General features: G+C 38.0%; 2 protein-coding genes, 2 long non-coding RNA genes and 3 other non-coding genes across 8 annotated transcripts in view; 4 read left to right on the top strand and 3 right to left on the bottom strand.

The window, feature by feature from the left end:
* Nucleotides 1–6,269: 6,269 nt before the first annotated feature.
* On the bottom strand, nucleotides 6,270–7,790 carry LOC123697124. The gene is made up of 3 exons (XR_006752184.1): nucleotides 7,515–7,790; nucleotides 6,871–7,053; nucleotides 6,270–6,423 (listed from the first exon to the last, which is right to left on the bottom strand). It is a non-coding gene; the product is annotated as an uncharacterized LOC123697124 (long non-coding RNA).
* An 86-nt stretch (nucleotides 7,791–7,876) lies between these two features.
* LOC123697056 (putative nuclease HARBI1) lies at nucleotides 7,877–11,754 on the top strand. 2 transcript variants are annotated; one of them, XR_006752169.1, is made up of 5 exons: nucleotides 7,877–8,510; nucleotides 8,649–8,839; nucleotides 9,266–9,398; nucleotides 9,528–10,865; nucleotides 10,961–11,754. XR_006752169.1 is itself a non-coding variant. In XM_045643477.1 (3 exons), exons 1-3 carry the CDS (start codon nucleotides 8,286–8,288, stop codon nucleotides 9,429–9,431), a joined length of 582 nt encoding a protein of 193 aa, XP_045499433.1. In that variant the 5' UTR covers nucleotides 7,879–8,285; the 3' UTR covers nucleotides 9,432–9,494. The 2 variants fall into 2 exon arrangements, 1 of the variants encoding a protein (XP_045499433.1); XM_045643477.1 differs by lacking the exons at nucleotides 9,528–10,865; nucleotides 10,961–11,754 and having other exon boundaries at nucleotides 7,879–8,510; nucleotides 9,266–9,494.
* A 462-nt stretch (nucleotides 11,755–12,216) lies between these two features.
* On the bottom strand, nucleotides 12,217–14,718 carry LOC123697020 (formin-like protein 2). The gene is made up of 5 exons (XM_045643439.1): nucleotides 14,700–14,718; nucleotides 14,542–14,602; nucleotides 14,302–14,434; nucleotides 13,063–13,147; nucleotides 12,217–12,813 (listed from the first exon to the last, which is right to left on the bottom strand). Exons 2-5 carry the CDS (start codon nucleotides 14,598–14,600, stop codon nucleotides 12,329–12,331), a joined length of 762 nt encoding a protein of 253 aa, XP_045499395.1. The 5' UTR covers nucleotides 14,601–14,602; nucleotides 14,700–14,718; the 3' UTR covers nucleotides 12,217–12,328.
* Nucleotides 14,719–17,830: 3,112 nt separating this feature from the next.
* On the bottom strand, nucleotides 17,831–20,384 carry LOC123697207. Its single transcript, XR_006752209.1, has 2 exons — nucleotides 19,797–20,384; nucleotides 17,831–19,651 (listed from the first exon to the last, which is right to left on the bottom strand). It is a non-coding gene; the product is annotated as an uncharacterized LOC123697207 (long non-coding RNA).
* A 3,635-nt stretch (nucleotides 20,385–24,019) lies between these two features.
* LOC123698216 lies at nucleotides 24,020–25,924 on the top strand. Its single transcript, XR_006752382.1, has one exon. It is a non-coding gene; the product is annotated as a small subunit ribosomal RNA (ribosomal RNA).
* A 295-nt stretch (nucleotides 25,925–26,219) lies between these two features.
* On the top strand, nucleotides 26,220–26,376 carry LOC123698003. Its single transcript, XR_006752331.1, has one exon. It is a non-coding gene; the product is annotated as a 5.8S ribosomal RNA (ribosomal RNA).
* A 362-nt stretch (nucleotides 26,377–26,738) lies between these two features.
* The window catches only part of LOC123697973, a 4,010-nt gene continuing 3,944 nt past the window's right edge, over nucleotides 26,739–26,804 (top strand). The window contains exon 1 of the ribosomal RNA XR_006752326.1: nucleotides 26,739–26,804. This exon is cut by the window's right edge and continues 3,944 nt beyond it. This is a non-coding gene — a ribosomal RNA (large subunit ribosomal RNA).

Genomic DNA, 26,804 nt, shown 5'->3' with positions numbered 1-26,804 from the left:
TTGATGGAGTGTCCTGAAGGTGTACTTCGAAGACTGCTACTGGAACTAATAGACGAGTAGAGACTAGGTGTGCCGAGTTTGGGCTCGTTTTGTTAGTTATGTTGAGACCTTACCACCGGACTTAATGGAGTGACCTGCAGGTGTACTTCGAAGACTGCTACTGGAACTATTAGACGAGTAGAGCTAGGTGTGCCGAGTTTGGGTTCTTTTTGTTAGTTATGTTGAGACCTTACCACCGGACTTGATGGAGTGACCTGCAGGTGTACTTCGAAGACTTCTACTGGAACTAATAGACGGTTAGAGCTAGGTGTGCCGAGTTTGGGCTCATTTTGTTAGTTATATTGAGACCTTACCTCCGGACTTGATGGAGTGTCCTGAAGGTGTACTTCGAAGACTGCTACTGGAACTAATAGACGAGTAGAGCTAGGTGTGCCGAGTTTGGGCTCATTTTGTTAGTTATGTTGAGACCTTACCTCCGGACTTGATGGAGTGACCTGCAGGTGTACTTCGAAGACTGCTACTGGAACTAATAAACGATTAGAGCTAGGTGTATCGAGTTTGGGTTCATTTTGTTAGTTATGTTGAGACCTTACCTCCGGACTTGATGGAGTGTCCTGAAGGTGTACTTCGAAGACTGCTACTGGAACTAATAGACGAGTAGAGCTAGGTGTGCCGAGTTTGGGCTCGTTTTGTTAGTTATGATGAGACCTTACCTCGGGACTTGATGGAGTGACCTGAAGGTGTACTTCGAAGACTGCTACTGGAACTAATAGACGAGTAGAGCTAGGTGAGGCGAGTTTGGGCTTGTTTTGTCTTCGAAGTACACCTTCAGGACACTTCATCAAGTCCGGAGGTAAGGTCGCCCTCTTTTGTCGTTGTTGTTGTTGTTGTTTGTTGTTGTTGTTGTTGTTGTTGTTGTTGTTGTTGTTGTTTATAATTTATTTAATATGGACCACGAAATTTATAATCATGAATTATTTTTGACGACTGCACGCCGTAACTGCACGCGTGCAAAGTTTTTTGACTTGACCTTGAAAACACGAGGCGTTAGTCGCGCGCGGCGTATGTTTGTATGTATGTATTATGTATGTATGTATGTACATATGCCATGCGTGATACGTGAATAGTATCTGAAAAAAATAAACAAGCAGAAACATCGTAGCCGGGATGCGAGACAATCGGTGCGCGAGGCTAGCGAAGACGGGGGGGCGTTGCGCGTGGGCAGCGAGACATTTGTACGTACGTATGTGTATGTATCATTATTTCGTCGCTGTTGTACCGCGTCGCCCGTGTGCTCTGCGCTCTCCTCGTTGCCGCCGTTCGCGTGTCGGTGTGGGGTTGGTGTTTGGTGGTGAGTCTGTGACAGAGTTGTAGAGTAGTGTGTTAGTTCTATGAAATAATAAAAGACCACCAAAGATGATGATATTGTAAAAGCGTTTGTGCATACGGCGCGATACAGTTTTTAATCTTTAGTGGTGGTAGTAGTAGTAGTAGTTAGTAGTAGTAGTAGAAGAAGTAGAAATTAGTAACTGTAGTAACATTGCGTCTGCCGACGGTTTGATAGATTGTCAGTTTCGTAGATTGTATTTTATATGTGTAGTGTAATAAATAATATTACGCATCTTGATACACTCTCGGAGCGCAGACCGTGAAAAATATACGACTACTATTGAACGGCAGTATAAAATTTTTTATTGCTCACATCGCACACGTTTGTGATGTACCAATGGGCTTTTATCAGATGTTTATATGTGGTCGCAATTTTCGATCCTTCCACTCTCCGTGCGTAGATTGATCGTTTGCGTCATAAAAGTTGACCGATATTAAAATTTTTCCTTCGCTTGATGCGAATGGGAATTGTTAAGGGGTGTCTCGTTAAGATGATACTTTCAACGATTTAACTGACTGTGTTCAGATTTATCCACGTGTGCGCGCGCGCGTGTGTGAATAGTGTGCGTGTGACGGTCGCCGCCGTTGCATATCATGTTATTTAAACACGCCGCGCGCATATGTATGTATATAGAGAAGCGAACGTCGCGGCGGCATCGTCGTGTCACGTTTGAGGCTCTAGCGGAAGCTTTAGTTAGCTCCCTGGTTGATCCTGCCAGTAGTTATATGCTTGTCTCAAAGATTAAGCCATGCATGTCTCAGTGCAAGCCGTATTAAGGCGATACCGCGAATGGCTCAATATATCAGTTTTGGTTCCTTAGATCTTACTCAGTTACTTGGATAACTGTGGTAATTCTAGAGCTAATACATGCAATCAGAACTCTGACCAGTGATGGAATGAGTGCTTTTATTAGATCAAAACCAATCGACGGAGGGCCTGGCGTCTGAAGTCGTTAATTTTGATGAATCTGGATAACTTTTGCCGATCGCATGGTCCAGTACCGGCGACGCATCTTTCAAATGTCTGCCTTATCAACTTTCGATGGTAGTTTCTGCGACTACCATGGTTGTCACGGGTAACGGGGAATCAGGGTTCGATTCCGGAGAGGGAGCCTGAGAAACGGCTACCACATCCAAGGAAGGCAGCAGGCGCGCAAATTACCCACTCCCGGCACGGGGAGGTAGTGACGAAAAATAACGATACGGGACTCTTACGAGGCCTCGTAATCGGAATGAGTACACTTTAAATATTTTAACGAGGAACAATTGGAGGGCAAGTCTGGTGCCAGCAGCCGCGGTAATTCCAGCTCCAATAGCGTATACTAAAATTGTTGCGGTTAAAAAGCTCGTAGTTGCATTTGTGCGCCGCGCTGTCGGTGCACCGCATCCGCGGTGATACTGACACGTTTGCGGAGCATATCGTCGGTGAGCCGGTCGTTAAAAGCCGGTTCAATATCAAAATCCTATCGCGGTGCTCTTCAGTGAGTGTCGAGGTGGGCCGACAATTTTACTTTGAACAAATTAGAGTGCTCAAAGCGGGCTCAAAATGCCGCTTGAATATTTCGTGCATGGAATAATAGAATATGATCTCGGTTCTATTTTGTTGGTTTTCAGAACTCCGAGGTAATGATTAATAGGGATAACTGGGGGCATTCGTATTGCGACGTTAGAGGTGAAATTCTTGGATCGTCGCAAGACGAACATCAGCGAAAGCATTTGCCAAAGGTGTTTTCATCAATCAAGAACGAAAGTTAGAGGTTCGAAGGCGATTAGATACCGCCCTAGTTCTAACCGTAAATATGTCATCTAGCGATCCGCCGACGTTACTACAATGGCTCGGCGGGCAGCTTCCGGGAAACCAAAGATTTTGGACTCCGGGGGGAGTATGGTTGCAAAGCTGAAACTTAAAGGAATTGACGGAAGGGCACCACCAGGAGTGGAGCCTGCGGCTTAATTTGACTCAACACGGGAAATCTCACCAGGCCCGGACACCGGAAGGATTGACAGATTAATAGCTCTTTCTTGATTCGGTGGGTGGTGGTGCATGGCCGTTCTTAGTTGGTGGAGCGATTTGTCTGGTTAATTCCGGTAACGAACGAGACTCTAGCCTGCTAAATAGGCGTCGTCATTTAGGTGTGCGCGGCTCTCGGGTCGCGCAACTCACTGGCGGCGTATTAAAATTCTTCTTAGAGGGACCGGCGGCTTTGAGCCGCACGAGATTGAGCAATAACAGGTCTGTGATGCCCTTAGATGTCCTGGGCCGCACGCGCGCTACACTGAAGGAATCAACATGTTCTCCCTGGCCTAGAGGCCCGGGCAACCCGTTGAAACTCCTTCGTGCTGGGGATTGGGGTTTGCAATTATCCCCCATAAACGAGGAATTCCTAGTAAGCGCGAGTCATAAGCTCGCGTTGATTACGTCCCTGCCCTTTGTACATACCGCCCGTCGCTACTACCGATTGAATGATTTAGTGAGGTCTTCGGACCGACACGCGGTGGCTTCACGGCCGTCGGCGTTGCTGGGAAGTTGAAATCGTATTATTCGATATTTCACCTGTACTTTGAAAATGTTGTTTACGAAAATACGACGCCATTTAGTGTTGCCGTACTGCATATCCCAAAAACACACTTTTAATTTGAACTTATTTTATTCATAATGTTTTTTTTTTCAATACTATTAGGAGTATTAGGTACTAACGCATATTATAAAAAAATGATAATAACAATAATTTATTTCTGTTTAACCTTGTTTAACTGACTCATATGTTATTTTTTTATTACTGCTTTTTTACTTTTAAAAAACCTTTGTGATAGTATAGTGGCATCGCAAGTGGATTTGAGTCACATGTTCATGGGTTCGATTCCCGGCAAGGCCAAAATGAAATGAAAATATTTTTCAAACTTCTTTCCAAGATAGCCCATTTCCCATTTATGGGGTAAAATTTATGTAGCTGGCAGTACAATTCTTCACACACACTAGCGTCCTTACAAATTGCCTTACACACACTACAGAACTGAGTTGCCGCACTCACGGAGCTATTGTTTTTAGGTGGAGCGGTATCTAGTCGTAGCGCGCGCGCGGAGACCAATCCTTAGTCTAAGGGTTGCCGCATTCTAATTCTGAAATTTTAGAGAAAACTAAACAAAATTGCCGTATTGTAAATTTTCTTTTCAATAAAAAGGGTTTGATTTAAAAAAAATCAACTGATAGATCGTAGTTGTACATCCAGTAAAAATAACTACAATAAAGAAACCGACTTCAAAAACAGCTGGAAAAGTAAAATATAAAAAAGATTTGATATTATTAATTACTTAATATTATTTAGATGTGCTATTTATTATACAGGTTTGATATCGGCGCTAAAACAAAGCACTAAATCTGTGACTCAATGACAACAATACAATAAACAGCTTACAGCACAACAGTAGTCCGAGTAGGAGGAGGAGCGAGGCAGAATGAGTAAATAAAGATAAAAGATACTAATATTTCGAAGATACGGTTGAATTTAAGAACACAATATATTTTTGTTTACTTCAGTTCAGCCAATTGCCGTATATTATAGGACGATATTAAAATAGCTCCCGTATAAATCGTATTTTTAATGCCTTTAAATACTTAAATGAATGTTTTCTTAATAAAAAGGTTTAAAGTAAATGAAAGGATTTTTTTTTTTACATTTAGCGCCTAGAAATGACTGAAAATACACAAACTAGTGCTTTTTTTGCTGTTGGTATACTACCTTTTCGAAAATTGAGCTGGTAACACTGAACATTATCGTCCGATAGTTCACGGGAATATCGGTGTTGGCTCCGATATCCGATATCGGACCGGACAATGTGAAAGACAGGTACGTAAATCATACATTTTACTTAGCCTCCGATATCGGATATCGGACGCCGATAGCCGATATCGGACCGGACAATGTGAAAACGCTCTAACGTCTCTGCCCCCCTAGCCAAGTGGCTTTCTATTAGCGTAACGTTTGATCAATGAATATGGAATCACATGGAAGTGACATACCTACAAAAAAAGTGTGGCCGGCGCCATAATGCTTGTAACAAAACATGGCGGTGTTTAGTGCCGAGAATAATGTTTATCGATATAAAAATAATATTAATATATTTATTTTGAATTTATAAGTATTTGTTTTGGCGCGGTGGAGAAAAATAGTGAGAGTGAATTTTTACGATGCGCGCGCACACCGACACCTAAAATTAACAGCATGAAGTAAGTTCTAGGTGGTATGAAAATTGATAACTATGTTCAAGTTGTATATTCTAGTATTTTGTCCATACGCCAAAGAAGTAACTTCTAACGCGTGTACATAAACACACACTCTTTTTTATTTATTTTAACTTTATTGTACAAAACATAGACGTAAAATTACAAATGGAAAAAATGACAATGCCAATTAATAAAATTAAGTATGGCGATGGCTGCTCGTTTTTTTTTTTTTTTTTTTTTTTTTATGGTGTTTCTCAATGTTAGCCAGAAGGGCTTCTACATTTTAACGCGGACGCGGGGGTGAACTGAAGGTTCACCCTGGTAGCGACATGCACAAGGGCGTCCCCCCTTGACGGGGACCACGAACCTCGGCTTGAGCTGTCGCTTGAGTGGAGGAGGCCAGAAGGGCCCTAATCGGACGGGAGGCTGCTCGTGACGGTAACACCTATACAGGGTTACTTGTAAAACACCAGCAACCTCGCAGGACAAGATAGCTGTATAATTTGATAAATCCAGTTCAATTTTGACTTCGATATAAGGATTACGGTAGACTTACAATTTGGTAATTTCAGTTTTGAGGAATGTAATATAATGAAACAACATATATAATAATACAGGTATATAATAGTATTTTATTACGATGAACAACACAATATACAGTAATTTATTTATTTATAAATAATAGACAAAAAAACAATAATATATAATAACAGAGAAAATTATAGAGCTAAACTATTTTGTGCAGCCTGGGATGCACTCGGATTCACTCTGTTCATTTTTGAGTTCGGGATTTGAGGCTCAACTGGTACCTGGAAATGAAATGTCACAGTTTACATTAACTAGCATTGTTCACTTTACATTTAAACTAAAATGCAATACATTTTAATTAAAAGGGCAATGCTGATGGTTTGAAATTAATATCAACATTAGGGCTTACAATAGCGGAATTTGAATTTATATTTTTGGTTTTATGGCATTCAAATGCTTTATATATATAAATTTATAAAGAATAGAAAAATAACTTAAAACACCCCATGTATTTAAAGTAAATTGCACTTTCCCTCAGTCAATAACATTTCAACAACCAAATATCACCCAAGTTTGTACTCAAAAAATCATATAAAACCATCTCAGTTTGTTCACAGGCCTCCTTCAAAATAGGAGAAACGTTAGATTATAAATGACAGCCCTAAATCTAAATAAAAAGACCAAAAGTAAATTGGAAGACATCACGTGTCTACAGATAAAAACCTCACCCTGTGTGAATGCAGCGGCAGACATACTGGTGTAGCATCATCGTGCAGACTAATCACATCCATTGTTCTATTGAAAGCACTTTCTGGGAAATGTACTATGATATATCCTTTACATTTGGCTTGATATTTTCAGTTTCAATTGCTTCTAACCATTCTCCTTTTCTATTTTCACTTCTTGGTAACCTTCAAAAAATGAATATTTAGGTTATTATAATTTTAGTCCTGACCTGACTTATTTATAAATACATTTTTAATTAAAGTAGGTACTATAAAAGCGATTAATCTTACTTAAGTTAAAATTCATATTAGGTAAATTTAAGTGTTTTATTTTTCCTTCTGCTGCTCTTGGCAAAATTAATTTGTTATTTTGGAAGTGTATTCACCAAAGCAACTATTCTTAAGATTAATGACACAGCCTTGGGAGACGCACGTCATCATCGAACATTTTGCTGATGTCGATATTATAAGCCATCACTAGCACCCAAATTCATTATTTTACTAGAACGAAAATATACAAAATAAAGCTATATTTGGTAACAATTTTGCACTGAACATAGTCTGTGAATACTCCTTAATTCAATATACATGAAAATAACTAAATCAGCAAAGAAATAACTAATATTTCAGTCAAAACGTATACATACCGGTGCAAAGACAAACTTTTCTGGTTTTCATTCTTTCCGGAGCCACATCTCACAATACTGCGCTTTGGCATTATGCCACTATTTGTCCTTGACCACTCTATATGTTTTAGACACAAATGTTTGTCACAATCACAAAAATATTCAATATTTTTCAATGTTTACTACGGAGCAATGACAGAGCATGTACATCGTATTAACGAGAACATAAAATGGCGACCGGCCACAGTAGGTATTTGAGCTAACTTCAAATGTCAAGCGGTATAGAATTAGCACTGACTGACGTATAGTCATATTTTTTCACATCACATCAGAATATTCATTAGTTAGAAAGAGACAGTATTAGTTTTATTATTTCGGTATCGAAATGCATGATATTTGTATAATCAGTTGTTTGTATAGAACAATATGCCCTGTCCATAGGATTCCTTAGTCATTGCGTTTGATAGAATAGATAAACGAATGTATGAGATTGACATAAGCTGGAGATACGTCACGTGACCCAGCGTAACGAAACGAAAATTGGTAGCCAAGTGGCAATGTTTTTCTATTCTATTAGACGAAACGTGACGAAACGTTACCTAAGTCATACGACAGGCGCCATACAAATGCTTAGCCAAGTGGCACTTTTGACAGGAGACTACGCCAATGGGCGTTCGATAACTAGCGTACGCTATAACATCTTGTAGAAATCGAAACAAAATGGCGATTTTATAATCAGCTGTCGAAGTTTCGTGTTGTGTTTAGTGATTATAAAATTTTAGTTTTCATAAAATGCACGCTTTGAGACTTTTAAAAGCTGCGCACGATGAAGAACTTTGGCTCAGGCGCCAAAAAAGAAATGCGTCCAGACGGAGTTTAGAGACAATCAATGAAATGCCGGAACAATTGTTTCAGGAGCGTTTTAGGTTAAATAAAAAAACTTTTAGCGAGCTTTGCTGCAGCCTACGTAACGAAACAAACATACGGGGGACTAAAGAAATTCCTTTGGAAGTAAAGGTAATCCACAGTTTCTTCACTGCGATTGTTTATAATTATTAGTGATGTCCGATATTTTAAATGCCCAATGAAAGTCATGTGTTGTGCATATCTATTAGGTACCTATATTACGTATCCTAATTCTACTTATATTCGTAGGTTCTTTGCGCTCTGAGTTTCTTCGCAACGGGATCCTATCAGAGAATTGTGGGTGTCACACAACATTTGCCACAACGCACTACAAGTAGATGCATTAGGCAAGTTGTGGAGGCACTCAACAGTCCTCGGATAGTGAAAAAATGGATAGTTTTCCCTCAAACACACCAAGAAAGAACAAGAATTCGACAAGAGTAAGTGTTTTTATTAATTTATTTATAACTTTCAATGTACAACTACGACATTGGGGCCTTCAAGAAAAGAGCTTATTTGTCCATAAAAGGCCGGCAAAGCACCTGCAACACTTCTTATGTTGCAAGTGTTTATTTCTTATGCTTAAGTTGCTTGCTCTGACATAAAAAAAAAAAAAAACTTTCAATGTTTTGTACAATTTTAATAAATAACATAATCCTTTGCATTGAAGAAGGTTGCTGCTATTGTAGTCACAAACAATTCTATTATACCACAAAATGTTTGTTTCTGTTCAATTCTAAATGTTTTAAAGGTTTACAAAATATTATGACAAATTCATTTGAAAGTCTTTTTAACAATTGTATTATATGTTTAATATATGTAGGTAATTGTCTTTGATTATTAAATGTGAATGTACCTAATTACAGATTTCAAAGGAAATTTCAATTGCCAGGGGTAATTGGATGCATAGATTGCACTCACATATCAATTGTAAAACCCCACATTGATGAACAGAATTATTTTAACAGAAAAGGATACCATTCCTTAAATGTGCAAATGGTAAGCTATTTTTCTTTGCATATGTATTATTAGTTAGTAAGCATTGTTTTTAATCATGTTTCATTAAAACAAAATAACAAAGCAACTGCAAATAGAATATTTTTTATAACTTAAATTTTTTTTTTTCAGATATGTGATGATAATTTAAAGATTACACTGGTCAACAATGATTTTGTTGCCCTGGATGTGAAAGTGGTTTCGAATAATTTAATGCATATTATATACAGAACTATTAATAGTTTTGGTAGATTGGCTCTAGTTTTTTTTTATCCTAATTTTCTTACTAGACTCTAAAATGCAGCATGAAATAGAAGGTATATTTTTTTTACATCATTTATTTATTACAAAGTTTTACTTATTGTTTTGTTTTAGTATTTAATTAATTCAAATGGATATAAAAATAGAGAAAAATCATTAAAACTTATGAAATAGTACAAGGAAATAGATTTTATAAGCTTGTCTTCTTAGTTAATTTTGGGACAATAGTTTTCTTATGGACCATCAGTAATCTGCCATCATGTGACGATCCCATATACCCTGATACCATTATTCCATAATTTTTACTTCTTTTTCGATGTGTTCTTCCTGTTTCTCACAGAAATTCCGCAGATTTACTGGATATCTATCCAGGAGACTGTGGGCAAAGTGTAGCTTTATGCTCGTATTTGCTCATAAAATAATGAAGTTTTTTAAACAACTGTTGTGCCATTTCTTTATAATTTGGTGTTTGAAATTAATCTTAAATTAATTAATACTATATCTCTCCATAATTTACATTCAGCATCAGTTATTAAATTTTGTTAAATTTTCATTTTTTATCAATTGTCGACACGCCCGTCCTGTAGGGCCATCGGGTATTCTTCTTATACTTCTAGATTCCCTCAAAGGCCTAAATTTTCATATTTATTAATTATTCCTAATGAATTTGCTTTGTCTAATTCTATTAATAAAAACATCAAGGGAATTTCGTATACCTATCCACTTTGCTGACCAAGTGCTACTGGGTTTCTTTAACTCGATACAAACCGAACATTGTTGTTCATAAAAATGTTTTTTTACAGAAACCATTTATTATTCTGATATTCTACAGTCAGTTTTATAGAATAGGGTTCTGTCTGAGCGAATAAATGTGCAGAAAACGTAATTCACCTAAAAATAAACACTTGTTAGTAACCCGTACTCTGAAGGGCCGTAAGAAATTTTTATATATGAAAATCCAAATTAAAAAAAAACTAGAGCCAATTAAATAATTTTAATGATTACATTCGCAAACTGGGTACTTGAAATATATAAATCTGTAGAAATATCCAGGGCAACAAAAAAAAATTGTTTTTTTGTTGAGCTGTGTTATCAATGTCAATGCAAAATATGGTGGAGCCACGCATGATTCCTTCATATGGTCATCCAGTGAAGTGGAACCATACATGCGTGGACTTCACGAAAATGGTGAATTGACGTGGCTATTAGGTAAATCATTTAATTCCTACCTACTTCTACATATTTATCATAAAAATATTGGAGTTATAATTTATAAAGCTCTTTAACTACATTATTTGTTTAAGGTGATTCTGGATACCCACAGAGAGCGTGGCTGATGACACCAATTTTAAATGCCGAACCAGGTTCTCGAGCAGAGGTGTACACTACACGCCATTTACAGGCACGCAATTGTATTGAACGATGTTTTGGTGTATTGAAGGCTCGTTGGAGATGCTTGCTGAAGCATCGTACACTCCATTACCATCCTCGTGTTGCCAGTGAGGTAACTATTGCATGTTGTGTTCTGCACAATATTGCACTGGATGCTAAATTACCTCCCCCTAATAATATGGCTGAGCAACAAGAGGATGGTGATGAACCGAGTGTGGGGGTTGGACCCATTTCCAGCAACCAAGATGAGCTGATGAGTGGCAGAATAATGCTAAATAATTTAGTTAATAGATTAGTTTAGTAGGTTATTTTTGTATTTTTGTATTTTTTAAAGTGTGTTGTGTGTAGTTTTAATGTGTATTACTTTTAAGCCTAATTTAGTATGCCTGACCAAGTAGTTTTGTATAATATTTTTTCGCTCCTAAAACATTATTTTGTTTACCTACACAGATTTAAATAATGAAACTGCATTAGTTACAGTATATATTAATCCTTTTAAAGTTTCTGATAACTGCTCATATTTTAGTGCAGGTCATAGGTGAAAAAATTGATCATTGTTGCAGCCTCAACCTGTTTTTTATAATATTTTTAAGTTTGTAATTTTTATTATTGTTTTTTTTGTTAGTATTTAAAAAAGTGTGTACTGAATTAATGGTGGTATAAACTACTTAACTAATTAAGTAATAAAATATACTATTATTATGTATATATATGTTTTATTTAATATTCTTAAAACTAAAACAAACACTTAAAACAAATTAAGTACATATAAATCCTATAAAATTTAAAGATTAAAAAGTAAAACAACTAAAGACAGAGGACAGAAAATACTGTACTTAAACTATTAAATTAAAATATTAAAATCTAAAACAAACACTTAAAATAAATTAAGTACATATAAATCCTATTAAATTTAAAGATATATATAATAATAGTTTAAAAAAAACTAAAAAACACGCTTTTTGCAAATTGAAAAATGGAATAATTTTATCAAATTAGTGTATTGTCATCGGTCCTCAATAAATCTACAAAGTTTGAACGAAATCTGGCCGTTTAAAGTGGGTCAAAATCGCGCCCAAAGAAGTCGGTTACAAACAAACATTCAAACATACAGGTGAAGCTAATAAAAAGCGTGTAAAAAGTAAAACAACTAAAGACTGAGGACAGAAAATACTGTACTTAAACTATTAAATTAAAATATTAAAATCTAAAACAAGCACTTAAAAAAAATAAAAAGAAAGGCACTAAATAATACACTTAAAACCCTATGAAAAAAAAAATTAAGATGCGGGCCCTTGAGGCAATATCTCGAGCAACCTTTGCCCGATAACAGCTATTTGCTGCATCACCCTAGTTTGCTCGCGATTTGCCTCAACCTTTAGCGACTCCAGCCGCAGTCGCTCCATTTCTCTTTGGTGGAAAAGTTCCTCACGCTCCCTCTCACGTTCATGGAGAAGCTTTTCCCTTTCCCTTTCTCGCTCATGGGAAAGCTTCTCTCGCGTCTCCTCCAGTGCAAGGCGTCGTTGTTCAACCGCCACAAATTCTGTAGCGGCCCGGTCAAATGGCGTTAAGCCGCGATTCCTGCGAGCTCTCTGCATCCCATGTCGCGGCGAGGCAGTCGCAGATCGCGGTGACGCCGATGACCGTCGACCAGTGGGACGCGGAGGAGAACGCGGTAGAGGGGGCGGCGGACGTACTGGTGGTGGTGGTGGTGAGGGCTGTGGGTCTAGCAGTAGCGGTGATGCTGGCAATGTTGGAACACTTGCTGTTGAGTAATGAAAATAATGTTAAGGAGGCAAATATAATTCTGACTTCCACTTATATTATAAATTAGAAATGTTCATCCATTCCATCTGTTGAATAATATTCTCTAGGATACAAGCAAAGACTAATTTATTCAAGTCATTTAATGAATTATGTTCAATTATTATCGATTAAACTATATTATGACGATTGAAAACAGCTCCTAGAAGAAGGCTAATTTAATAAGTAAATAGAGTTTAATAAAACTTACTATTATAATTAAAATTCTCTAAGCCTACAGGAATTTCAATTTCCACATCTTCAGGAATGGGTTCTTCCCTTGGTACTGGTGGCGCCTGAAAAATATTTATTTTTATCAATATATTAGTTATTTATAACTTTTATCATATACTCTTAACACTTACAAATGTTACGATTAGGAATTGTTAGCTAAGTATTTTGTATAATTGATATAGATTTATAAAGAATAAAATATAATTAAAAGATATTTAATGTTCTCATCAACATTAAATATCTATTAATTATATTGTGATGGAATTACATTTTCAAACACTAGCTGTGCTCCGTAGTTTTACCTGCAGTGCTCTGCTCCTGTTGGTCTTAGCGAGATGATATATATAGCCTATAACCTTCCTCGATAAGTGGGCTATCTAAAATCGAAAGAAATTTTCAAATCGGACCAGTATTTCCCGAGATTAGCGTGTTCAATCAAACAAACAAACTCTTCAGCTTTATTATATTAGTATAGATTTTCAAGCTGTTTATTTGTTTTATTTATTTAATACAATTCATTTTACACAAGTTGAAAGAGGCTTATATGTAATCTCTTTCAAAATAAATATCTATTATTGGCCATGCAAGTTACAGAGGAATTGGTGTGATACGTAAAGTTGCTATAATATAATAGTACTAACATTAAAGCCATGCTCTTGTATGCCAGCTTGACCAAGAACAGCAGTCTCTCCCAGTATGGCACAGACTCGGTCTTCCAAAACTGTTAGAGACAGCCTGCTGCTTGGACCACCACCAGTACCATTTGTGTGGTTGGAAATCAACATTTTCTTTTTTTTTTGTTTTAGTCTTCCAATCTGCCCAGACCTTTAGGTTTACATGTTGTGAGTTAAAGCGGTGCATGAAAAGGGCAATAGCAAAATAAATGAATATATTAAAATATACAGCTATGTTAACAAGATGCAAGTAAATAGCAAAACAATTGAGAGTTTGCAATATACACTTAGGTTAACAACATGCAAGTTAATAGCAAAACAATTGAGAGTTTGCAATATACACTTAGGTTAACAAGATGCAAGTAAATAGCAAAACAATTGAGAGTTTGCAATATACACTTAGGTTAACAAGATGCAAGTGAATAGCAAAACAATTGAGAGTTTGCAATGTACACTTAGGTTAACAAGATGCAAGTTAATAGCAAAACAATTGAGAGTTTGAAATATACAGCTAGGTTAACAAGATGCAAGTTCAAACTTACTTTCTTCCACTTCTCTTGTGATTTGTGAACCCCACCACCAACTGAATTAAGTAATAATGTGAGCCTTGCCCACATTTGGTCGGCTTTTAGTCGACCCTGAGGTCCCCGCTGTGGTCGAGAGAGGTCACCATACCTATGGGTAACACACACCAATGAAGCACTTGGTATTAATGATTTCATTGTTTATTATAAAAATATTGAAGCAAGTTTGGAATCAAAACTGTATTTTTTTAATAGTACCTTTCCATGAATTCTATAAGAGCAGAAAATTGCTCCTGGCTGGCGCGCAGTCTCTCCATTTCTAAACTAGAAAAATAAGTACACATAAATAAATTAAATTTAAACCTTGAAGACATTATATCTTTTTATGCCTCATTGCAAATGCAAAATTAACTTACCTCTATTTGTATTTTTATAATTTAAAGCACAACCTGTATTTTTTAGTTCACTTCAAAAATTTTTTGACTTTTTACTTTTTCCGTTTTCGGAATTCGGCAGTTTAATTTGAATATTTCAAGAATATTTTTCAACATTACCAATGTCAAACTGAATGACAGTTGACAGTTTGACGTACGCTGACTGACGTTAGAATTCGAAGCCATAGACATTAGCGTACGATCCAATAGAATAAGCGTTCGCCAAGTTCTAATCCACTTGGCTACCTGTCGTTTATCGTATTCGTTAAGGCGTCAACGTTTGTAGAAAGAGAAACGCTATAAATTGTATGCCACTTGGCTAGGGGGGCTGGTAATTTTAATATGTTCTATGAATAGGGCCGTAATAGGAGATGATATAACCTAATACAGAGTTACCTGGAAATAACTACCACCGTAATAGGAAAACTACTCCTTTTTTTTTAACCGACTTCAAAAAAAAGGAGGAGACGAAAGGAGGAAACGAGAGCGCGGAACGAGCGACAAAGAAGCACAATCGGACGTTGTCACGTTCAATTATCGTCAGTAAACCGACTTTACAGACAACCAATTTTTTTTTTTTTTTTTTTTTATGTATGTACACCGATTACTCCGAGGTTTCTGAACCGATTTACGTGATTCTTTTTTTGTTCGATGCGGGATGGTGTCGAATTGGTCCCATAAAAATTTTATTCGGATAGGCCCAGTAAGTTTTTATTTTATGAGCATTTTTGTCTGCATTTGTAAATGTTGCAAGTGCAAGTTTAAAGTCGGTTGTTTTTAACGCAGTTATCATTATAATCCTAATTCGGACCCATCAAAAATTCGATAAACAAGAGAATGTAAATGCTTTATCAAACGATAACAGTTTTTTGGCTCATAGAGCAGGCTCCAAGGAGATGTTCGTTTGCATAAATAGCGGACCTAAATCTGACTTCTGATATATATTGTATAGATCCCAGACATCCTATAGACAGATGTTGCCAACCAGTTTTGTGGTCCCCTTCCCCGCACCCCGGTTATTAAATATGGCATACAAAGAAAAAAATAAACATTTCCAAAACATGCCGCGTGGGGTATCAAATGAAAGAGCTTATTGAGTAGATCACGAATATATAGCATACTATAACATTTCTTACACTTTCTCTAAGATTTTTTAGAAAATTTACGAAAATGGTCCATTTTTGAGTTAACTTTAAACCACTATAGATTGAAAACTCATGAATATATTTTTTAAATTGTTATTTTAAATAATTAACAATTATAGTCCATTGTTTACGATTCAATAGTTCGTACAGTGAAATAGTTGCATGGGGGAGTGGGGGGGAGCATTCAAAGATGGCGAGTATATTTTCAAGTTTATGCCAGAAATAAAGGCCTAATACAAAAATATCGGTGTCAGGGCTTGGAATAATTATCTCTGCACTGTCGTTGTGTTTGACAGAATGAAAAATATGGCAGAACATTCTTGAATCAGCCTCTTAACCTCCTACGCACAGCGGTTGTAGCGTAACTCAAATTGTACTGAGAGCGTCCTGCGCTGACAAACACTGTGCGTAACGCGGCCCGTGACATTGAAGGTCATCAGTAGAGACGTACAAGTGAATGTTTCCAGTATAAAAAATATTTCTCTATGCCTTAAACATTTATAATTCAAATCGACACGACTCCGAGACAGGAAATACAGACACCACAAAAAAAAAAAAAAAAGTGAATCATTGATTGAGTTGCGTCATCGGCCATAGTTTGTACTTTGTAAAGTTCGTCTTGTTCAACGAATATTTGGATTGTGAATTATGCCGAGAGGAATAATTAGATGAGTGATAATTGAGACGTATATTACTGGAAATTTTACGTAGAATACGTTTATGATATTGGTTTTAGGGATATTTGAAGAATACTCAGTGAAAAAGTGTCTCAACTTTTCAGTGCGGAAGACGCAAAATGGCGCTTTTTTTCTTGTTTGTGAATAATGGATATTTGTTATTATTCATAGTGAAATACGTTGTGTTAAATGTGTGAAAATATAAGTGAATGTATTTGGCAATCGTGTAGTGATATGAAAACGTGAATATGATCATTTGATGACTCACCATTATCATGTAAGTGTTAGTAGGTATGTAAGCAATTAAAATTAAAACAAAAGAAAATCAATTTTTTTATAATTTTATAGAAAATATATATCGTCATGATTACATTTTTATGCTATAACTAGTTTCTTCCTCTTTCCAAAAATATATCATACATGGCATATAATTATAGAACAATAGGGTAAATAAAATTTTCAAACTCGGTAGTCATAAAAAAGCTAGATTTCGTAAACTACCTCGACATACTTGGGACGCATAACATCTGTGCGTATGACGCTAGACGGGTTAACTTAACAGAGCAAGTAATAGGTATAGGAAGAGACGGCACTCAGTACTTCGATTTCGAGCTCACGCACACATATGCATGTATTACTTAGGTTAAGTCTTATATCCCACCAAAAACATAAATGTAAAAATTGGAGCCGAGTTCAATCGTTGACTTAATTTGCCAAAAAAAGAAATGAGATCTAAATGTGTGCCAAGTTCTGCAGACAGTCCAGAAATTTATTTACAAAGATGTATTAAGTTCTTAGGTTGACTGAAAACTCAATTGTTTTATTTTCCCTTAGAGAACAATGTTTATTCCAAAATATAACTTTTTTAATTTGAATAATATAATTATTTTCACAAAGCAAACAACTAATGACCTATTGAACCCCATAATTTGATGAGGCTAGTTTTTAGAACCTCACAAAATATAAACAGTATGTAAAACAGTTTAAAAAAGTGGCTCGAAATGGTTCGTGTAAATATACACACGGCTGCTGCTCGCCAGTTCTCTTCGCTTGAACTCGGCTTGACACGCTGCCGCGTGTCTAGATACCAACCTATGAAAAGTTCACGTCAAAAATGATCCACATTGCTGCCAACATTTAAAAGTTGAAGTTGCTAGTGATGTCTCTTTGAGTACATATTATCGATAAAACTTCATATCGATATCGATAAAATTTTCGATGCTGGGTAACATCACTACTAATTCTCATCCTTATTCAAATTTATAGGAAATTAAAAATAAAACACCAACAATGTAGATCAATAAGTTTATTATAATATAATAATAATTACCTATATATAACATTTTTATATAATATTAAAACTCACTATTATCAGCAAAAATGGATAATTCCATTTGAATTTTGAATTTTACTGAATATCTTTATTTAGGCATGTAGGACTTAATTCGGCTTAAATATTATGTGAATACAACTAGATTCACATTTTATACTTTTCCTTGAAATATTTTGCGGGATTTCTATTTTAAAATCTCATTCTAAATTTCCAATATATCGTTGCCGTTCGGATCGCCATATTGGAATTGTAAGAAGTCGTTGTTTTCTTTGGACAAAACAATAATAATATTATCTCCTCTCCAATTGATTCTACAGCCAGAACATGACGTAATAGAGAAGTTTTCTCGTAAAAATTATTATTTTTTATATCTTCCTTTAATAGAACAGTCATTGGGTATATATTGCAAATACTTAGTCACAAATCACATTAATAATTATTATCAATTATTATCTACACAAAGATTTTAACATTGTTTACACATAACACTTTTTCTTCTTCTTTCACTTTTGGCAGAAATATAACAAATTAAAAAATTCAATGTACTGTACATTAACTGAGTAAATAAGTAAGAAAATCTACGATATACGAAGAACAGATTTTGTTTATCTTCCACCAAAACAATTAATAAAACGCCATTTTGAATTCAAATTTCAAACAACAAATCAACATCAAGAGGTTGTCTATGCTTAAGTCTTAACCATTGACAAGAAATCGAAGAAAGAAAGAAATAATTTATTAATGTATTAGCTTAAAATTAAAATATACAAAAATAAGGTTTAAAAAAAAATAAGAAATAATAATAAATAATTAAAACTAAAATATTAAATCTAATATTAAATGATTACATCGGAGGGGCCAACATTAGAAATGTTTTTATTTTTTCTAAAAGTTGGCAGAACAGACTCTCCCTTAGGTCTTTGAAAAGTACAAAATAATTTGAACTGTATGTCAATTGAATGAAGTTTAAAATTGCTTGATAATGGAAGCCTAACCAAAACGATGTTCTTAAGGACGCGTTTACGAATCTGACAAAAATAAGCAGTTTTTCGGTACATTTTGCGACAAAATAATACAAAACCAAATTAAACTAATAATTACTATAGATAGATTAATCCTTAACCCTCAATTCACTAGGTGAAATTTGCTAACATAAACAGCTTCCATGAGTCCACTGGACTCATATATTTTCTTGGCGTGTTTTTTTCAAATAAAACTCTTTTTTTTATTAAGTTTTTTTATTATTATTTTTAAATGTTTATTAAGGCACTACAAAAAAATAATAAAACTGGATAAACTTCTGAAATACTCTTAAAAATAAAAAAAAACTTATTCTAATAGTCTTAGAAAACAGAGTTATTTTCAAAGCCCTACAATAATGGCAAATATTTTTAACTAATGGCTCTTTTTAATTTTATAAGACTTCTAAAGGAATGCAAAACCGAAAATAAACAACAAAAATGTACGCTTCTATACAAAAAAATAAAACGTGCAATGGGGTATTGCCACCGATTGCAGGCAGCGACGGCATGCCATTTTTGAGCAACTCAAACATACAGGCTTCAGACATCTAGTGCCTGAATGTGCAGTCTTTGTTCTCTTTTTGTAATTACATGGATAACAATGCTTTCTTTCTGTCCTAGATAGCTTGTCTTCGGTTTCAGAATGGCTCGCATCTTCATCATTCATAATTTGTGTGATCCATGATTCCAAAACAGAATCTGCCTGGTCTTCATTCATATTTACAACTTTATGTTGTTTTAGATCCATTTTACAAACCTACAACAACAACAAATATTAAAATACATATTTTTATATCATTAATACGACAAATAAGCAACATTTAAGAATCGTAACAAATAAATAAAATATTACTTAATTCACTAGTATGAGTCCATGGGACTCACTCGACGTAATAACTTACCTATTACGCAGCGCAGGCGCACGTCCTCTCGCTACCGCGGTGCCCACGTCACTGCAGGAAGGTACTGAGACGGTGGAGGAAATAAGTCACCAGGGGAAAAAAATATAATAGTTTGAAAGTTCGATGTGAGTCCAATGGACTCAGGTAGTGAATTAAGGGTTAATCTTTAAATGGTAGCAATTTTTTAGTCGAAAATTTTGGTTTATAATATTATAAAAAATATTTTCCGTTGCCCTTTCACACAAAATTGACAATATCGTGCTGAATAAAGGAACATTTTTCATGTATTTAATAAAATAAATTTAATGATTTAAAAATATTTTAAGTAAGCAGACATGTCCAACTCAAAAAGGTAGCAAAGAAAACTATCAAAATGTTACAAATAGGCTGAGAAATCAAACCTTATTTTTTCACATATTTAGTTGTAACGCGTGATACTTATTGGATTGAAATAAGGGTTATTTTACTGGCTCATCTTGATTTATTGCACAAAAATTTGTAATGAAATATTTTAGTCTGCGCTCGGCCGCCGTTGTGAGTGGACACTGTGACGCTTGTAAGCAGCTCCTCGTTTACGAAAAGATCACTGTACGATTACAAAATATTTGACCTAATAAACTTGATCCTTCACGCATTCATTTTATTTATAGATTTTATACTTATGGGATTATAAATTTCATATTTAGTTTCTGACTTGATGGAGTGACCTGAAGGTGTACTTCGAAGACTGCTACTGGAACTAATAAACGATTAGAGCTAGGTGTGCCGAGTTTGGGCTCATTTTGTTAGTTATGTTGAGACCTTACCTCCAGACTTGATGGAGTGACCTGCAGGTGTACTTCGAAGACGGCTACTGGAACTAATAGACGAGTAGAGCTAGGTATGCCGAGTTTGGGCTCGTTTTGTTAGTTACATTGAGACCATACCTCCAGACTTGATGGAGTGACCTGAAGGTGTACTTCGAAGACTGCTACTGGAACTAATAAACGATTAGAGCTAGGTGTGTCGAGTTTGGGCTCATTTTGTTAGTTATGTTGAGACCTTACCTCCGGATTTGATGGAGTGTCCTGAAGGTGTACTTCGAAGACTGCTACTGGAACTAATAGACGAGTAGAGACTAGGTGTGCCGAGTTTGGGCTCGTTTTGTTAGTTATGTTGAGACCTTACCACCGGACTTAATGGAGTGACCTGCAGGTGTACTTCGAAGACTGCTACTGGAACTATTAGACGAGTAGAGCTAGGTGTGCCGAGTTTGGGTTCATTTTGTTAGTTATGTTGAGACCTTACCACCGGACTTGATGGAGTGACCTGCAGGTGTACTTCGAAGACTGCTACTGGAACTAATAGACGAGTAGAGCTAGGTATGCCGAGTTTGGGCTCGTTTTGTTAGTTACATTGAGACCATACCTCCAGACTTGATGGAGTGACCTGAAGGTGTACTTCGAAGACTGCTACTGGAACTAATAAACGATTAGAGCTAGGTGTGTCGAGTTTGGGTTCATTTTGTTAGTTATGTTGAGTCCTTACCACCGGACTTGATGGAGTGACCTGCAGGTGTACTTCGAAGACGGCTACTGGAACTAATAGACGAGTAGAGCTAGGTATGCCGAGTTTGGGCTCGTTTTGTTAGTTACATTGAGACCATACCTCCAGACTTGATGGAGTGACCTGAAGGTGTACTTCGAAGACTGCTACTGGAACTAATAGACGATTAGAGCTAGGTGTGCCGAGTTTGGGCTCGTTTTGTTAGTTATGTTGAGACCTTACCACCGGACTTAATGGAGTGACCTGCAGGTGTACTTCGAAGACTGCTACTGGAACTATTAGACGAGTAGAGCTAGGTGTGCCGAGTTTGGGTTCATTTTGTTAGTTATGTTGAGACCTTACCTCCAGACTTGATGGAGTGACCTGCAGGTGTACTTCGAAGACGGCTACTGGAACTAATAGACGAGTAGAGCTAGGTATGCCGAGTTTGGGCTCGTTTTGTTAGTTACATTGAGACCATACCTCCAGACTTGATGGAGTGACCTGAAGGTGTACTTCGAAGACTGCTACTGGAACTAATAAACGATTAGAGCTAGGTGTGTCGAGTTTGGGCTCATTTTGTTAGTTATGTTGAGACCTTACCTCCGGATTTGATGGAGTGTCCTGAAGGTGTACTTCGAAGACTGCTACTGGAACTAATAGACGAGTAGAGACTAGGTGTGCCGAGTTTGGGCTCGTTTTGTTAGTTATGTTGAGACCTTACCACCGGACTTAATGGAGTGACCTGCAGGTGTACTTCGAAGACTGCTACTGGAACTATTAGACGAGTAGAGCTAGGTGTGCCGAGTTTGGGTTCATTTTGTTAGTTATGTTGAGACCTTACCACCGGACTTGATGGAGTGACCTGCAGGTGTACTTCGAAGACTTCTACTGGAACTAATAGACGGTTAGAGCTAGGTGTGCCGAGTTTGGGCTCATTTTGTTAGTTATATTGAGACCTTACCTCCGGACTTGATGGAGTGTCCTGAAGGTGTACTTCGAAGACTGCTACTGGAACTAATAGACGAGTAGAGCTAGGTGTGCCGAGTTTGGGCTCATTTTGTTAGTTATGTTGAGACCTTACCTCCGGACTTGATGGAGTGACCTGCAGGTGTACTTCGAAGACTGCTACTGGAACTAATAAACGATTAGAGCTAGGTGTATCGAGTTTGGGTTCATTTTGTTAGTTATGTTGAGACCTTACCTCCGGACTTGATGGAGTGTCCTGAAGGTGTACTTCGAAGACTGCTACTGGAACTAATAGACGAGTAGAGCTAGGTGTGCCGAGTTTGGGCTCGTTTTGTTAGTTATGATGAGACCTTACCTCGGGACTTGATGGAGTGACCTGAAGGTGTACTTCGAAGACTGCTACTGGAACTAATAGACGAGTAGAGCTAGGTGAGGCGAGTTTGGGCTTGTTTTGTCTTCGAAGTACACCTTCAGGACACTTCATCAAGTCCGGAGGTAAGGTCGCCCTCTTTTGTCGTTGTTGTTGTTGTTGTTTGTTGTTGTTGTTGTTGTTGTTGTTGTTGTTGTTGTTGTTTATAATTTATTTAATATGGACCACGAAATTTATAATCATGAATTATTTTTGACGACTGCACGCCGTAACTGCACGCGTGCAAAGTTTTTTGACTTGACCTTGAAAACACGAGGCGTTAGTCGCGCGCGGCGTATGTTTGTATGTATGTATTATGTATGTATGTATGTACATATGCCATGCGTGATACGTGAATAGTATCTGAAAAAAATAAACAAGCAGAAACATCGTAGCCGGGATGCGAGACAATCGGTGCGCGAGGCTAGCGAAGACGGGGGGGCGTTGCGCGTGGGCAGCGAGACATTTGTACGTACGTATGTGTATGTATCATTATTTCGTCGCTGTTGTACCGCGTCGCCCGTGTGCTCTGCGCTCTCCTCGTTGCCGCCGTTCGCGTGTCGGTGTGGGGTTGGTGTTTGGTGGTGAGTCTGTGACAGAGTTGTAGAGTAGTGTGTTAGTTCTATGAAATAATAAAAGACCACCAAAGATGATGATATTGTAAAAGCGTTTGTGCATACGGCGCGATACAGTTTTTAATCTTTAGTGGTGGTAGTAGTAGTAGTAGTTAGTAGTAGTAGTAGAAGAAGTAGAAATTAGTAACTGTAGTAACATTGCGTCTGCCGACGGTTTGATAGATTGTCAGTTTCGTAGATTGTATTTTATATGTGTAGTGTAATAAATAATATTACGCATCTTGATACACTCTCGGAGCGCAGACCGTGAAAAATATACGACTACTATTGAACGGCAGTATAAAATTTTTTATTGCTCACATCGCACACGTTTGTGATGTACCAATGGGCTTTTATCAGATGTTTATATGTGGTCGCAATTTTCGATCCTTCCACTCTCCGTGCGTAGATTGATCGTTTGCGTCATAAAAGTTGACCGATATTAAAATTTTTCCTTCGCTTGATGCGAATGGGAATTGTTAAGGGGTGTCTCGTTAAGATGATACTTTCAACGATTTAACTGACTGTGTTCAGATTTATCCACGTGTGCGCGCGCGCGTGTGTGAATAGTGTGCGTGTGACGGTCGCCGCCGTTGCATATCATGTTATTTAAACACGCCGCGCGCATATGTATGTATATAGAGAAGCGAACGTCGCGGCGGCATCGTCGTGTCACGTTTGAGGCTCTAGCGGAAGCTTTAGTTAGCTCCCTGGTTGATCCTGCCAGTAGTTATATGCTTGTCTCAAAGATTAAGCCATGCATGTCTCAGTGCAAGCCGTATTAAGGCGATACCGCGAATGGCTCAATATATCAGTTTTGGTTCCTTAGATCTTACTCAGTTACTTGGATAACTGTGGTAATTCTAGAGCTAATACATGCAATCAGAACTCTGACCAGTGATGGAATGAGTGCTTTTATTAGATCAAAACCAATCGACGGAGGGCCTGGCGTCTGAAGTCGTTAATTTTGATGAATCTGGATAACTTTTGCCGATCGCATGGTCCAGTACCGGCGACGCATCTTTCAAATGTCTGCCTTATCAACTTTCGATGGTAGTTTCTGCGACTACCATGGTTGTCACGGGTAACGGGGAATCAGGGTTCGATTCCGGAGAGGGAGCCTGAGAAACGGCTACCACATCCAAGGAAGGCAGCAGGCGCGCAAATTACCCACTCCCGGCACGGGGAGGTAGTGACGAAAAATAACGATACGGGACTCTTACGAGGCCTCGTAATCGGAATGAGTACACTTTAAATATTTTAACGAGGAACAATTGGAGGGCAAGTCTGGTGCCAGCAGCCGCGGTAATTCCAGCTCCAATAGCGTATACTAAAATTGTTGCGGTTAAAAAGCTCGTAGTTGCATTTGTGCGCCGCGCTGTCGGTGCACCGCATCCGCGGTGATACTGACACGTTTGCGGAGCATATCGTCGGTGAGCCGGTCGTTAAAAGCCGGTTCAATATCAAAATCCTATCGCGGTGCTCTTCAGTGAGTGTCGAGGTGGGCCGACAATTTTACTTTGAACAAATTAGAGTGCTCAAAGCGGGCTCAAAATGCCGCTTGAATATTTCGTGCATGGAATAATAGAATATGATCTCGGTTCTATTTTGTTGGTTTTCAGAACTCCGAGGTAATGATTAATAGGGATAACTGGGGGCATTCGTATTGCGACGTTAGAGGTGAAATTCTTGGATCGTCGCAAGACGAACATCAGCGAAAGCATTTGCCAAAGGTGTTTTCATCAATCAAGAACGAAAGTTAGAGGTTCGAAGGCGATTAGATACCGCCCTAGTTCTAACCGTAAATATGTCATCTAGCGATCCGCCGACGTTACTACAATGGCTCGGCGGGCAGCTTCCGGGAAACCAAAGATTTTGGACTCCGGGGGGAGTATGGTTGCAAAGCTGAAACTTAAAGGAATTGACGGAAGGGCACCACCAGGAGTGGAGCCTGCGGCTTAATTTGACTCAACACGGGAAATCTCACCAGGCCCGGACACCGGAAGGATTGACAGATTAATAGCTCTTTCTTGATTCGGTGGGTGGTGGTGCATGGCCGTTCTTAGTTGGTGGAGCGATTTGTCTGGTTAATTCCGGTAACGAACGAGACTCTAGCCTGCTAAATAGGCGTCGTCATTTAGGTGTGCGCGGCTCTCGGGTCGCGCAACTCACTGGCGGCGTATTAAAATTCTTCTTAGAGGGACCGGCGGCTTTGAGCCGCACGAGATTGAGCAATAACAGGTCTGTGATGCCCTTAGATGTCCTGGGCCGCACGCGCGCTACACTGAAGGAATCAACATGTTCTCCCTGGCCTAGAGGCCCGGGCAACCCGTTGAAACTCCTTCGTGCTGGGGATTGGGGTTTGCAATTATCCCCCATAAACGAGGAATTCCTAGTAAGCGCGAGTCATAAGCTCGCGTTGATTACGTCCCTGCCCTTTGTACACACCGCCCGTCGCTACTACCGATTGAATGATTTAGTGAGGTCTTCGGACCGACACGCGGTGGCTTCACGGCCGTCGGCGTTGCTGGGAAGTTGACCAAACTTGATCATTTAGAGGAAGTAAAAGTCGTAACAAGGTTTCCGTAGGGGAACCTGCGGAAGGATCATTAACGTAACGCACTGCGCACTCTCGCACTACTCGCATACGCGCATCGTGTGTGTGTGTGTTTGTGTATAGTACGAACAAGTGTCGTGGGACGCGTGAATGTGACTGCATCCGTTAAAAAAAAAAAAAAAAAAAAAAAAAATACGAATACCTCTAACATGTCAGTGTATGACGTGTTAGAGTGATTCGCGAAAGCGCGCGGTACATATTTTAACCTATGTACACACACGCAAACGTTACATAAAAGAACCACGCACGAAACACTTTGAATAATAATATTATAATATGTAATAAACTATTACCCTGAACGGTGGATCACTTGGCTCGCGGGTCGATGAAGAACGCAGTTAACTGCGCGTCATAGTGTGAACTGCAGGACACATTTGAACATCGACATTTCGAACGCACATTGCGGTCCGTGGAGAAATATCCAGGACCACTCCTGTCTGAGGGCCGGCTGTATAAAAACAACAATCCACACTGTTCACACACGTGTTTTCACGCGTGTTAGCATGTGACGGTTTAGCGAGCGCATTGTGTGCACGCTATCCGTTTGAAAATTTTACCTGTATTGTGTTCTACGTGTGCGCGACTCGGTGTGAAACCGTTGTGGACGCTTCTCGCGCGACGCTCGTATGACATGTCTCGTGTAGAATGTGTCGTGAACTGTTTCGCATATAGGCCGAGCCGCATTCAAAGCGCTCGTAGTGCGTGTTATTGTGTAATATAAATGAAAGTGAAGCGTAGGCGGACTCGACGTCCGTGTAGCGTCGTAGTAGCGCTGACGGATATCGCGTCTGCCTCCCACTTTTTATCGTTGGCCTCAGATCAGGGAGGATCACCCGCCGAATTTAAGCATATTAGTAAGCGGAGGAAAAGAAACT

Source organism: Colias croceus, chromosome 1 (assembly GCF_905220415.1).
Source record: "Colias croceus chromosome 1, ilColCroc2.1".
NCBI lineage: Eukaryota > Metazoa > Arthropoda > Insecta > Lepidoptera > Pieridae > Colias > Colias croceus.
This window is presented reverse-complemented; position numbering and strand designations above follow the sequence as displayed.